At 37.6% G+C, this 14243-nt stretch overlaps 3 protein-coding genes across 6 annotated transcripts in view; all 3 read left to right on the forward strand.

The window, feature by feature from the left end:
* The window catches only part of LOC126075173 (natural killer cells antigen CD94-like), a 164379-nt gene that overhangs the window by 118657 nt on the left and 31479 nt on the right, over nt 1–14243 (forward strand). The window lies entirely within an intron of this gene.
* Nucleotides 1–14243, forward strand: part of LOC126075174 (natural killer cells antigen CD94-like) — a 188129-nt gene that overhangs the window by 68481 nt on the left and 105405 nt on the right. The window contains exon 1 of one of the 2 annotated variants that reach the window (XM_049882459.1): nt 7532–7542. The exons of the other annotated variant lie outside the window; for it this stretch is intronic. The gene's annotated coding sequence lies outside the window, so the exon portion shown is untranslated. Of the gene's footprint in view, nt 1–7531; nt 7543–14243 lie in introns of those variants that run through there. 2 annotated transcript variants of the gene reach the window in all.
* Nucleotides 1–14243, forward strand: part of LOC126075172 (natural killer cells antigen CD94-like) — a 37434-nt gene that overhangs the window by 20488 nt on the left and 2703 nt on the right. The window contains exons 1-6 of one of the 2 annotated variants that reach the window (XM_049882450.1): nt 7544–7735; nt 9108–9200; nt 9348–9422; nt 10625–10776; nt 12871–12974; nt 13820–13920. In XM_049882450.1, the coding sequence (XP_049738407.1) occupies nt 7729–7735; nt 9108–9200; nt 9348–9422; nt 10625–10776; nt 12871–12974; nt 13820–13920 (532 nt within the window). In that variant the 5' untranslated portion in view covers nt 7544–7728. Of the gene's footprint in view, nt 1–7543; nt 7736–9107; nt 9201–9347; nt 9423–10624; nt 10777–12870; nt 12975–13819; nt 13921–14243 lie in introns of those variants that run through there. The other variant, XM_049882451.1, reaches the window with a different exon arrangement.

Genomic DNA, 14243 nt, shown 5'->3' on the forward strand with positions numbered 1-14243 from the left:
CTGTTTTCTATTTCATTTAGTTCTGCTCTAATATTTATTATTTGTTTTCTTCTGGGGCCTGAGGGTTTCTTTTGTTGCTCTCTCTTTATTTGCCCAAAGTGTAGGGATAATTCTTCGATTTTGGCCCTTTCTCCCTTTTGGATGTGTGCATTTATTGATATAAATTGGCCTCTGAGCACTGCTGTTGCTGTGTCGGAAAGGTTCTGATAGGAAGTGTTTTCATTCTCATTGGGTTCTCTGAATTTCTTTATTCCATCCTCAATGTCTTCTATAGTCCAGTCTTTTTTGAGCAGGGTATTGCTCTGTTTCCAAGTGCTTGATTTCTTTTCCCTGCTTTTCCTGTTATTGATTTCCACTTTTACGGCCTTATGGTCAGAGAAGATGCTTTGTAATATTTCAATGTTTTGGATTCTGCTAAGGCTTGCCTTATGACCTAATATGTGGTCTATTCTAGAGAATGTTCCACGTGCACTAGAAAAGAAAGTAGACTTGGTTGCTGTTGGGTGGAGTGTTCTGTAGATGTCTATGAGGCCAAGTTGGTTGATTGTGGCATTTAGATCTTCTGTGTCTTTATTGAGCTTCTTTCTGGATGTCTTGTCTTTCACCAAAAGTGGGGTGTTGAAGTCTCCTGCTATTATTGTGGAGCTGTCTTTCTCACTTTTCAATGCTGATAGAGTTTGTTTTATGTATCTTGCAGCCCTGTCATTGGGTGCATAAATATTTAATATGGTTATATCTTCTTGGTGTATTGTCCCTTTAATCATTATATAGTGTCCTTCCTTATCCTTTATGATGGTTTTAATTCTAAAGTTTATTTTGCCAGAAATTAATTTTGCCACTCCTGCTCTTTTTTGATTGTTGTTTGCTTGATATATTTTTTCCCCATCCTTTGAGTTTTAGTTTATTTGTGTCTCTAAGGTATGTCTCTTGTAGGCAGCGTATACACGGATCTTGTTTTTTAATCCATTCTGCCACTCTCTGTCTCTTTTTTGGTGCATTTAGTCCATTTCCATTCAGCGTAATTATGGATAGGTAAGAATTTAGTGCTATAATTTTGATGTCTTTTTTTGTGTGTTGTTGAGAGTTTCTTTTTCCCTCTTAATTTTATGTGCTGAGCAGATTATCTTTATGTATTGTCCTTTCCTCATATTTGTTGTTGTTGATTTTGTTTCTGCTGAGTCTCTACTTTTTTCTAGCACTTTATTTTGAGGAGTGGGATAGTTTGCCTCCTTTCTAGTTACTTTTTTACTTACCCCTATTTTTCTAAATTTAAACCTAACTTTTATTTCTTTGTATCACTATATCGTCCTCTCCATATGGAAGGTTTATGATTGGATTTCTTAGTCCCTCTTTATTATTTTAATGTTGTCTGCTTTTATATAATAACATCGCTGTTACTCTGTCTTGTGCTTTTTATATATGTATTTATGTATGTATATAAAATCTTGCTTTGTTTTTTTGGATTTCCCTATCTGGGTTGATTTCTGGTTGCTCTGCCCAGTGTTCTAGTCTTGGGTTGATACCTGATATTATTGATTTTCTAACCAAAGAACTCCCTTTAGTATTTCTTGTAGTTTTTTTTGGTTTTTATGAATTCCCTCCACTTGTGTTTATGTGGAAATGTCTTAATTTCACCTTCATATTTAAGAGACACTTTTGCTGGATATATGATTTTTGGTTGGCAATTTTTTCCCTTCAAATTTTTAAATATGTCATCCCATTGCCTTCTTGCCTGCATGGTTTCTGCCGAGTCGTCCGAGCTTATTCTTATTGGCTCTCCTTTCTGGGTGACTTTTCGTTTATCCCTCACTGTTCTTATAATTCTCTCTTTATCTTTGATTTTGGCAAGTTTGATTATAATATGTCTTGGTGACTTCCTTTTAAGATCTGCCTTCTGTGGAGTTGGATGAGCATCTTGGATAGCTATCTTCTCATGTTTCACAATATCAGGGAAGTTTTCTACCAACAAATCTTCAACAATTCTCTCTGTATTTTCTGTTATCCCTCCCTGTCCTGGTACTCCAATCACTCGTAGGTCATTTCTCTTGATAGAGTCCCACATGATTCTTAATGTTTCTTCAGTTTTTTTAATTCTTTTATCTGATTTTTCTTCAAATATATTAGTGCCAAGTGATTTATCTCTGAGTTCAGAAATTCTGTCTTCTACATGCCCAATTCTGCTCCTCTGATTTTCTATTGAGTTGTCTACTTCTGTAATTTTATTGTTAATCTTCTGAATTTCTGATTGCTGTCTTTCTATGGATTTTTCCAGCTTCTTAAACTTTTCATTGTTCCTGAATAATCTTTCTAATTTTTTCAATGCTTTATCTATGTGTTCCTTGGCTTGTTCTGCATATTGCCTCATTTCCTTCCTGATGTCTTGAAGGGTTCTGTATATTAAAATTTTGTATTCTGGCTCTGGTAATTCCAGGAATGGACTTTCATCTAGAAGATCCCTGGATTCTTTGTTTTGAGAGTTTGTTGAGGTGATCATGTCTGTTTCTTTATGTGACTTGATATTGACTGTTTTCTCCAAGCCATCTATAAGTTATTGTGTTAGTTTATGCTTGGTTACTGTGTCTTAGCTTCTTGTTTTGTTTTGTTTTCATATACCCAAATGGGTTGCCTGAGTGAGCTAGCTTGATTTTTTTTGCCTTTGGACCTCTGACGTCCCTTCCCCAGATTGCTAGAGCTGTTTTCAGGTATATCAACCTAGGAGTGCACTCACTTTTCTGGTATGAATTCAGCTCAGGTTTCCAGGTAGCTGATCATCAAGTGTGTGGTACAGGCTCTGTCCTACAGTCTTAGAGGGGTGTGGGTGATTGGCGTATATACCAGTATCTGATTGCAGCAAGGGGTCATGCTCTGAACAAGGCAGGAGGCTGAAAACTGACCCCTGAGTGTCTCTGAGGAAAGCGCTGCCCTGTTCCCTAGAGCGTGCAGGTGGGTGGGTTCTGCAGATGGACAATGGGCACCCAAAGTTTTTGGTTGTAAGGACTGGGAGGTACCAGTTATCTTTGGACCCCTGTCGCAGGTGGCTAGGTGACCTGAGTAGAGCTACCAGTCCCTTGGTCCCTGATGTGGGTAGGTGAGGACCTTGTTTAATAGGCAGAGCCATGTCAAACATCAAACACCCACCTTTCCATCTCACAGCTGAAACAGTTGGATTCTGCTAACAAGTGCGTATTCTCCCAAAACAGGCCCTCACAGGTCCATGCAGAGAGGAAAGGTGCTCAAAATCCATGGTCCATTTATGCCTGGACAGGAGCCGCTTCTGTCCTGAGATCCCCCGGTTAGTGGAGCTAGCAAATTATCTTTTCCCCCAATTGCAATTTTTTTCCTTCCCCAAGACCAGGAGGATGGCTCTAGTTGCTCAACAGTGCCTATCTCAGGTCCAGGGAATTCAGCTGCTGAAGCCGGCTTGGGGATGGGGGGCACATTAAAATATATGTAAGTACTTAGCTTTTGCCTAGAGCGTTGTTCTTCTCAGGTTCTGGAGGTGTGAGTAGGCTGAGTGGCTGGCTGCTTCTTCCTGAGGAATCTGCAGCCGAATGCTAGTACTGCCAAAGCTGCCGCTCGGGGAATGGTGCCTGAGGGCTCCCCCCAATTCAGGCTCAGTACTCCTCTCTGCTTCTTAATGATCTCTGCCTCCTCCTGCCCCTCAGTTCATTTTTTAAGCTTGCCTTTGAAGCTCAGGGCTACCAGCTTGCCACAAATATGCTTGTTTCACTTGTTTTCTTGGGGTCTTTGTTGTAAAGAGGGCTCGCTGGAAGAGTCTGTCTATTCTGCCATCTTGGCCCTGCCTCCTGGACAACCTGGATTGTATTCTTTCACCATATCTATTCAATGTGTATGCTGGAATAAATGAAGAAGAACGGGGCATCAGGATTGGAGGAAGACTCATTAACAACCTAGGTTATGCAGATGACATAACCTTGCTTGCTGAAAGTAAAGAGAACTTGAAGCACTTGCTAATGAAGATCAAAGACCACAGCCTTCAATGTGGATTGCACCTCAACATACAGAAAACAAAAATCCTCACAACTAGACCAATGAGCAACATCATGATAAATGGAGAAAAGATTGAAGTTGTCGAGGATTTCGTTTTCCTTGGATCCACAATCGACAGCCATGGAAGCAGCAGTCAAGAAATCAAAAGACGCATTGCATTGGGTAAATCTGCTGCAAAGGACCTCTTTAAAGTGTTGAAGAGCAAAGATGTCACCTTGAAGACTAAGGTGCGCTTGATCCAAGTCATGGTATTTTCAATCGCATCATATGCATGTGAAAGCTGGACAATGAATAAGGAAGACCAAAGAAGAATAGATGCTTTTGAATTGTGTTAGTTAAGAGTATTGAATATACCATGGACTGCCAAAAGAATGAACAAATCTCTCTTAGAAGAGGCACAACCAAGATACTCCTTAGAAGCAATGATGGCAAGACTGTGTCTTACATACTTTGGATATGTTGTCAGAAGGGATCAGTCTCTGGAGAAGGACATCATGCTTGGCAGAGTACAGGGTCAGTGAAAAAGAGGAAGACCCTCAACAAGGTGGATTGACACAGTGGTTGCAACAATGGGCTCAAGCATAACAACGCTTGTGAGGATGGCTCAGGACTGGGCAGTGTTTCTTTCTTTTGTGCATATGGCCGCTATGAGTTGAAACCTAACAACAACAACAACACACAATTTAAAAAGATGGAAAAATTTTGAATTCATTGAAGCTGAGAAATCAAGCTACAAATCTTGTGTGTCGTTGTTCTTGATGAAAAGCTCATATTTACAAAAAGGTTCATCTATAGGAATACTAAAAAAACTAAAGCAGTTATTGTTGGAGCCCTATTGGCAAAGTGCTTAAGAGCTACGACTGCTAAGCAAAAGGTCAGAAGTTCGAATCTACCAACTGCTCCTTGGAAATCCTGTAGGGCAGTTCTACTCTGTCTTATTGGTTTGCTATGAGTCAGAATCAACTCAGTGGCAATGGGTTTGGTTTTTGGTTTTGGCTAGTTTTCACCAAGGCGATTCTGACTCATGGCGACCCCATGCGTATCAGAGTAAATCTATACTCCGTAGGATTTTCAATGGCTTGTTTTTACGAAGTAGATTTCCAGTCCTTTCTTCCAAGATGCTTCTGGGTAGAGTTGAACTTCCAACCTTTCAGTGAGCAGTGAAGTGTGTTAACATTTTGCACTCCACTGGACTATTACAGTGCTTAAAAAACAAAACAAAAACCCCACAAAACTTATTTTGGAGTTTGCTGTTACATGAGAATGAATGGTAGATGGTATGTCAGAGACTAAGTTATAGGTAAGTTATAGATCAAAGGTTCTGAACTCAAGACACACAACCTACCTATCTATCTTACCTTTGAAATTCACACTAAAGTCCTCTTTTGAAGACATGAGTGTTAATTGAAATAAAAGAATATTATCTGAATGAAATAACACAACAAAAATTACAATAATTTAAATATTAGTAAAAATAGGGTTTATTAGAACAGCTGCAGTCATGTTCAAAGGATCTTAAGGGATTAGAACACTGGAGAGTAAGGTGTTGAAAGAAGATTTCAAGGCAAAATGAGTGAAGTATTGAAGGGTGGCCTTTAACCAGGTGTTTTAGGCTGGGTTCTCCAGAAAAGCAAAACCAGCGAAGCATATATAGACATATATGAAACTCTGGTGGCCTAGTGGCTAAGTGCTATGGCTGCTAACCAAAAGGCCAGCAGTTTGAATCCACCAGGCACTCCTTGGAAACTCTATGCGGCAGTTCTACTCTGTCCTATAGGGTCGCTATGAGTCGGAATTGCTTTGATGGCAAACGGTTTGGTTTTTTCGGCTTATATATATAGAGAGAGAGAGATTTATATCATGGAAATGGTTCACATGGTTGTAGAGACCAGAAAGTCCCAAGTCCATGAGTCAGTCTGAAGGCTTCTCCTGACTCATATAGCTGAGGTCTGTGGGTCAGACAACATGCTTCAGGCTCACAGGCTGTGGAGGCTGATGAAATGCAAGATTGGCAGGTAAGCTCCTAGCTCAAGTCCCAGGAACTGAAGGTTAGATGAACAGAACAGGAGCCAACTGCAGGATCCAGAGTGAAGAAAAGTCAGTGAGCTTTGGCAGAAAGTCCACATATATTGAATGCAGGCCACACCTCCAAGGAAATTCCCTTTCAGCTCATTGGTTGCTTATAGCAGATCTCATTATGGAGGTTACTACAACATTACATAGCTGTCGAACTACATCCTAACAGCCAAACCACTGAGATTCATGGCCGATTCAAGTTGACACACAACTTTAACCATCAAATCAGGTGAGAGAGCTTTAGAGCACAGATGTGTGTGTGTGTGTGTTTGTATACATATAACAGTAATGAGAGATCTGATGTTTAATTGTATGTGTCAACTTGGCTAAGCCACGATTACCAGTGGTTTGGCCAAATACTAGACTAGTTGCTGCTCTATAACATAATGTAATGTACCAACCTTGTGTAATGTAATCTAATGTAATCAATCAACCAGTTGAAAGTGGTCTTTCCTTAGGTTATTGTCTGTCTTCGGACTATTAATAGATACTTTGGCAGAATTCTCTCCCTCTTTTTCTCTCAGCTCTGTACTTTTCCCTCATCTGACCTACAGGTCTTGAGATGCAAGCCTGCGGTAGTGTCCACCTGATGCCTGACCTACAGCTTTGAATTTGTCAGCCCCCACAATCCCATGAGCCATTAGAAGTTTCTAGGCTGTCACCAAACCTATGAATTTTGAACTTTGAAGCCCCATAATTGTGTGTGCCAGTCCCTTGAAGTAAATCTTTCTCATTCTATATATATATAGGTCTCACCAGTTCTGTTTCTTTGGAGAATCCTAAGACAAGAAGATACTCTGGTTCTACATTTTTTTCCTTTGCCAGTCCTGGCTGATTTAGTGAAGCTGGAATGGGAAATACAGAAATGAGACATGGTTAGACCAACTACTCTGTGCAAAAGAAAAGAAATAAAAATCTACGGAAAATATAAACACGGAGAGATAGGTTTGATTTAAAATATATTGCTCCTGTGCCCTGGAACAAGATTGCTTGTTTTAAACTTAAGTAACTTTGGCCAGTTACTTAGCCCTACTCAGCCTCATTTTTATCACTGGTAAAACAGGATATTTATAATATCTTCCTTTTCCAGTGACTTTTATAATCATATGAGTTAGTATATGTAAAAAGATTTAAACTGTGTTTTGTGCAGAGTGAATTTTTATTATTATTAAAATGGGAAAATTATATGTAGAATTTTATTGCAGTAAGTAAATTTACCTTTTGTTTGCCCATTTTTTTTTAATATTTTCCAAATATATTTTGAAGACAACTTTGATGTTGAAACACTAAAAGTAAAAACAAAACACAGACTCCCTCTCATCTTCTTTTCTGCTAATCAAAGTGTTTCTATTGCAAAAATGCAGTAAGAATTTCCTGTATTGTGATATCCGGAACATTTTAGAAGCTGGTAGTTATACTGCTTCTTGCTCAGTACTACACATATGTGGCTCACCAGTAGATGCTGCAGGAACATATGTAAATACACCTTTTTTTCTTTCTCTTTTTCTTTTATAAGTTCTTCACGCACAACTTTTGGATTCTTTTGCTTCCAGCCCAGCTCTGTGATCGAGATCGAACACCACTCTTCCCCAACAAGCACTCCTCGCAGCTTCCCTGCATCCACCTGGGACATCATCTCTCATGGCAGGTACGTGTGCCTCCAGTCAGAAAATCAACAGATAAAGGGACCCAAAACAGGCATCCCATGGACATGGCTAATTTTAGGGCAGAGCTTTAAGAGAAAGGGATATAACCGACAGAGAATTTTTTAGTCTTTCCCTGTGTCAGCACCTTCTACATTTATTTCAATTTCTTGATTCATCATTCTGTAACTTATAAATAGTCTGGAAAGCTTTTCCAACAGAGGGGCTTCTTATATGGATAAGTCTAAATTCTGAACGAGAAATGAATTCCCCTGGTTATATTATGATCAATATAATCCTAGTATTGGAATAAATAAATTATGCCAGATATAAATGATACAATACTTAAAAGTCTTTGATTTTTTTTTCTTTAGCACTCGTCTTGCGACCCCCAAATCTCAACCAGACTAACAGTTTAAACATTGTTCTATTGTCACTGACATTACTCTTTGGGAGTGTGCTGAAGTCAGTGCAGAACCTCCTAAAGTTGAATTGTTTCAGGAGAAAGGCTATAACCAAGTAATTTTGGGTAAGAGCAAAAAAGAAAAAAAAAAATGGGTTGTTTCTATATCATAATTCAATGTACTGGGAAGTGAACTCAGCACTCCAGAGAATTACTCTCTACATTTGTTTTGGAATCTCTCATCCCCAGTTCCAAAGTGCTCCTCTCTTTGTCTTATACTACGTCTACAGAGCTATGAGCAGCTAAACATTTCTCAAAGCAGAGCCTGTACTGAGATTAGCAGAAAGACATACTACCAAACACTATTATTGTCAGTGATCATGGTAGAATATATTACATGAAAGACACTGGGCTTAGACAGGATTGAATTTTATGTCTGACTTGCACACTTGCTAGCTTTGATACCTTGAGAAAACGATGTTATTCTTGGACCCTCAATTTTCTCATCTACCTGGTGGGAACCAGGCTATTTACCTTGTGATTTTTCCTGAGAGGATAAAAGTAAATGCCTTTAATGTAAGCATATAAAAGAGAAGTTGAAGGCCCTTGATCTCTTTTTTACTCTAGATCTCTAACCTTCTTTGCCAATTAAAAACAAAAACAAACAAAAAAACTAATGTTAAATTTATAGAGTTGGTAGAAGAAAATGTGTGGATAATCTCACTAAGGAATAATGTACCCCACCAAAAAAAAAAAAAAAATGCTGGTATTGGTTGAAGTTTTAAATGGAATGTCTTCCTTTTGCAGTGGTTCATTGGCAGGGTGATTGTGTTATCACATGAAAGACCTGAAGACTCAAATATCTGTGTGTGGATCCTGAGAGTTCTGGATTTTCTCTCACTGGTTTTGCTTTTAAGAGCTACAGCCACTGCATTTCCTCTTTAAGTCTTTGCCTTTTCTCTCTTTTTCTACAGCTTTTCAGAACAATTTATGGAACCTGATTTCTGGAGCCTTGGCAGTAGTGTGCCTTTTGTTGATGGCTGCTTTGGGAATTTTATTGAAAAATTGTAAGTTTTTCTAGGCATCTTATAAAGATCAATGCTATGATAAAACTATTTAATAATAAATGTTGCATTTGGCTAGGGCATGATATTATCTCATGGATACATTTAAACCTGTACTTAATTATGTGAATTTCCAATAATTTCTTACAGCGTTTGCCACAGAAAATATTCAGCCAATACCCAGTCCAGGATTCAGTCCAGGATTCACCCTAGAACCCAAGAAAGGTAGGCTCCAATGTTTCGAAATGCTCAGTGTTGGTAGAACATTAAAATAGACAGTTTTTTTTTTTTTTTGCAGAGAGTAGCATGATGGCTTATCATATATGGTAATATAAGTGTAATTCCCTAATTTTAGGACAGTCTCATTCCGTTGTTCTCTAATGTAAGCATGATTAAATTGCCTTGAAAGAGCATCATTTATATGTTACAGGCATAAGGATAATATTAACATGAAATAACAGTTTTCTGTCCTCTATGAATGCACGTTGTTAACTAGCAATTTATAAATAAACTACAGTAAATATTACAGTTAATCCTAATACCCTGCCTGTGTCTACTTTCCTATCTCCATTACAGAAAGTACTTCCTTTAATGTACCTACACTTCCATTAGTAGTTATATCTCAGAATATAGCCCCCAAATTTCTGCAGTTATAAAATCTGCTTATACAGTAAGAACCAGCTTAAAGTACAATTTCTGAATGAATAGATTTTCCCCCAGTGCACTCTAAGTTATCTCTCCTTCTGTGACCCCATGGCATTTGATTTATCTCTTATGTAATTTCAGCAACATTTATTTGGCTAACATTCAAGTATCTACCATGTGTCATGTCTTTTGTTACTGAGGATGAAGAACGTTGACGTCATTACCACTGCTAAACTCTTATCAGACTTCAAACTAATTGTTTTATTTGTTATCATTTTTGAAAAAAAATGAAAACATAAGATCTCATCAGCGCATGGTATTTTTTTGACTCGGAAAATATGATAAAATGCTTTCCTCGTTTAAGTCGCCTCTCTTTGATCTGGTTAACTCCTATTTGTACTGCAGAGTTCAGCTTTGGTTCACTTCCTGAAAACAGAATCTTCTAACCTCCCCCCACCCATATCCTGTAATGTGCTCTTTTAATATACTAAATTTCCTTTGTATACGTACTAAAATTATCATGAAATATAATTCATAAATGATTGGTAATTATATGTCTTACTCTATCTCTAGAATATAATCTCCATGAGGAAAAATGATCACGTCTGACTTGTTCACATTTACAATCCTGAGGGTAGCACATGGCAGTGCATGTAATGGTGTGTGTTCAAAGACTATTTGTAGAGAAAAAAAAAAATAGCAAATCGTGTTTGATGAATAAACAGCAATAAATATATTTGAAATCTCCAATGTCATTAATAATGTTTTATTTTTTATCTTAGGCTCTGGCTGCTGTCCTTGCCAAGAAAAGTGGATTGGGTACCGATGCAATTGTTACTTCTTTTCCAATGAAGAAAAAACTTGGGCAGAAAGTAGGGATTTCTGTGCTTCTCACAATTCCAGTCTTCTTCAGCTGGAAAGCAAAGATGAATTTGTATGTACTCGTGTTTCCACATTTTGTTTGTTCTGGAAAACAATATCTAAGTAAGCTGAAGATCTTAAATCAAGTCTTTAATCAGAGAGTAAATGGGTGGCCGTATTTGAACAATGATTATTAACTGTCTGTACTTAAGCAATTATTATAAAACCTACATAACATTTCTCAAAGAATTACATCTAGGAATAAAATCAATATGCCAGATGAAGTCAAAGGAATTTTCTGGATGGCTTTAAAGTAATAGATCATTACTTAACCATTTTATTCAAAGAACCAACTAAATGACTTTGGAATATTTAGTTATTTTGATTGAATTTATAAATTATTTTATAATTATGTAGCTTCAGACGTGTTTCTGGAATACACTACGACAATTCCTAAGGTCCCATTCATAAGAAAAGTGATCCAACAGAATGCAAAAAATGTCAAGCAATATCATTTATATCACAAGCAAGTAAAATTTTGCTGAAGATCACTCAAAAACAGTTTCAGCAGTACAGCAACAAAGAACTTCCAGAAATTCAAGCCCAATTCAGGAGAGGATATGGAATGAGGGATATCATTGCTGATGTCAGATTGGTCTTGGACGAAAATAAAGAATACCAGAAAGATGTTTACCTGTGTTTTTTTGACTATGCAAAGGCATTTGACTGTGTGTATCATAACAAATTGTGAATAACATTATGAAGAATGGGAATCCTAGAAGACTGAATGAATTGTGCTCGTGAAAAACATGTACATAGACCAAGAAGCAGTTGTTCGAACAGAGCAAGTGTATACCGCATGATTTAAAGTCAGGAAAGGTTGCATTAAGGTTGTATTTCACCGTACTTATTCAAGTGTATGTAGAGCAAATAATCTCAGAAGCTGGGATATATGAAGAAGAATGTGGCATTAGGATTGGAATAAGGCTCATTAACATACATGCAGCTGACACAACCTTTCTAGTTGAAAGCGAAGAGAATGTGAAGAACTTACTGATGAAGATCAAAGACCACAGCCTTCAGTATGGATTATTTCTCAACCTAAACCAAAAATCCTCACAACCGGACCAGTAAGCAACATCATAATAAACAGAGAAAATATTGAAGTTGCTAAAGATTTCATTTTATTTGTATCCACAATCAACGCCCATGAAAGCAGCAGTCAAGAAATCAAATGACATATTGCATTGGGCAAATCTGCTCTTTGAAGTGTTGAAAAGCACAGGTGTCACTTTGAGGATGAAGGTGTGCCTGACCATGCCACAATATTTTCAGTCGCCCCATATGCATGCAAAAACTGGACAATGAATTAGGAAGACCTAAGAAGAATCGATGCCTTTGAATTACGATGTTGGTGAAGAATACTGAATATACCATGGAGTGAAAGAAAAATGAACAAATCTGTTTTGAACTCACAGCCAGAGTGCTCCTCGGAAGCAAGGATGGCAAGACTTCATCTCACATACTCTGGGCATGTTATCAGGAGGAACCAGTCTCTGGAGAAGGGCATCACGCTTGGTAAAGTAGAGAGAGGGTGAGCTAAAAAGAGGAAGACCCTCAGCAAGATGAATTGACACAGTGGCTGCAACAATGGACTCTAGCTTAACAATGATTGTGAAGATGGCCTAGGACCATCTTTCATCGGAATCAACTTGACAGCAGCTAACAACAACACTGAAAAAGTATAAATTGCCTTAGATGTATGCAGAGACTGAGCTGAATAAAGGCTGAGTAGGTCATACCCAGGAGATTTATCCCTTGAGATAGTGTTGATTCTACAGACTTTCAGGGTGGAATTTCTGATCTGCTGTAAAAGGTACATTCATGAGAACTCTAACTCATAGACTATATTATGTTTTATATATTTTTGTAACAAAGTTTTTACTCCTTTAGTGAGATTTTGTGGTATTTTTCCTACATAAGTGAATGGGTGTGATAAATGAGAAATATGAGCCACAAAGTGGTACCTTCTAAATTAGAAGTCAGGAATGATTTCGGTTCGTGCAATTGATAGGCTGATTCTGATGCTCTGACATTTTCTTAAAAGCACACTCTTCCCAGAGTACATTTAAATTAGATTACAGTGTCTGTCTCTGGTTCCAAACAGAGCTTTAGGATCTCCAGTGGACTTTATTACTGGATTGGACTCACTTATAATGAAAGACGTGGTGCGTGGCTGTGGGAGGACGGCTCTGCTCTCTCCCGGAATCTGTAAGTTTCTGGCAGCCTGGTGCTGCCTTTTCTACTCTTCCTGAGTTTATGCTTAGATCACATCAGTGCAGGTAACACCCAGGAGCACTGCAGTAATCGCATGCCCAGGGTGTGAGGTTACAGAAAAGAGAAGAGTGTAGCAGAATACAATTGCAGGCCAATCCAGAAAATTCACGTTCATGCTCAGGTCACATGAAATTTAGTGTTCTTGGGCCCGTAAGATAACTTTTGATATTTTTGTTTCCTTTTTTCATGGAGCAAACACATAGACGTGCACATACAGGCACACATCCTCACATCCTCACATACACAGGAGCGCTGACTCAGCAGTCCCGGCAGTCCAGATACAGCAGGATATGCCTTCCTTTCTTTATTCTGCTGGAGCCAAAATTCTCAACATGCTCCCAATGTTTCAAATATTCTGGGTTTATCTTCTGTATGTTCGTAAACTTTGAATGTTATTTTCATTCATAAACATGTATTTCCCACATAATACAATGGTGACTTATAAGCTCTGATTTGATTCTCTAGACTGAATCAGGTAATGCTTTTTTCAACAAAATAAAAGTACGTTATGCGTCAAAATGGTTAACAATTAAGTCAAGAATAATAACAAAAAGTCTCCAGTCCCAAAACTATTTATTTTAGAGGGAGTAACTAAGGTTTGTGCAACAATGTAATCTGAAATCTAAAAACCATGGTTATTAAAGCAAAAAAAAAAGATTCAATATGTTAATATCTCATTGAAATGCTTCTGAAAGTTCTATCATTAATCTGAATCATCACCATACCTGAGTATTTTCATACACCTTTCCCAGATGCTAATATTTTTGTCTTCATTACAGGTTTCCATTGTTTCAAACTCTAAATCGACAGAACTGCATAGTGTATAAACCAAGCGGTAGTATTTTGGATGAAGACTGTAGGGAGAGATTTCCTTTCATCTGTAAGCATCAGCTTTTTTAAGTGTTTCTTGGGGTTGGGGAGCAATGCAGTTTCAGGTTTACCTTTTATATTATTACTAATTACCTACTTCTTAAGTCTATAATTTTTTCAATTTTTTGTCTTATACAATTTGTGCATATTTGAATCCATATATTTTAAAATTGCTTAAATTTCTGTGCCTATACTTGAATTTTTAAGCATCAAGATAAAGAATGTTACAAATATTTAGATTTTATTTTATGTGTTTAATATTAAATGTATTGTAGTTTTATGCATCATTTCTTGCAAATTATCTCTGCACAAATTTCAGTTAAATTTAAAACA

Source organism: Elephas maximus, chromosome 4 (assembly GCF_024166365.1).
Source record: "Elephas maximus indicus isolate mEleMax1 chromosome 4, mEleMax1 primary haplotype, whole genome shotgun sequence".
Classification (NCBI taxonomy): Eukaryota; Metazoa; Chordata; class Mammalia; order Proboscidea; family Elephantidae; genus Elephas; species Elephas maximus.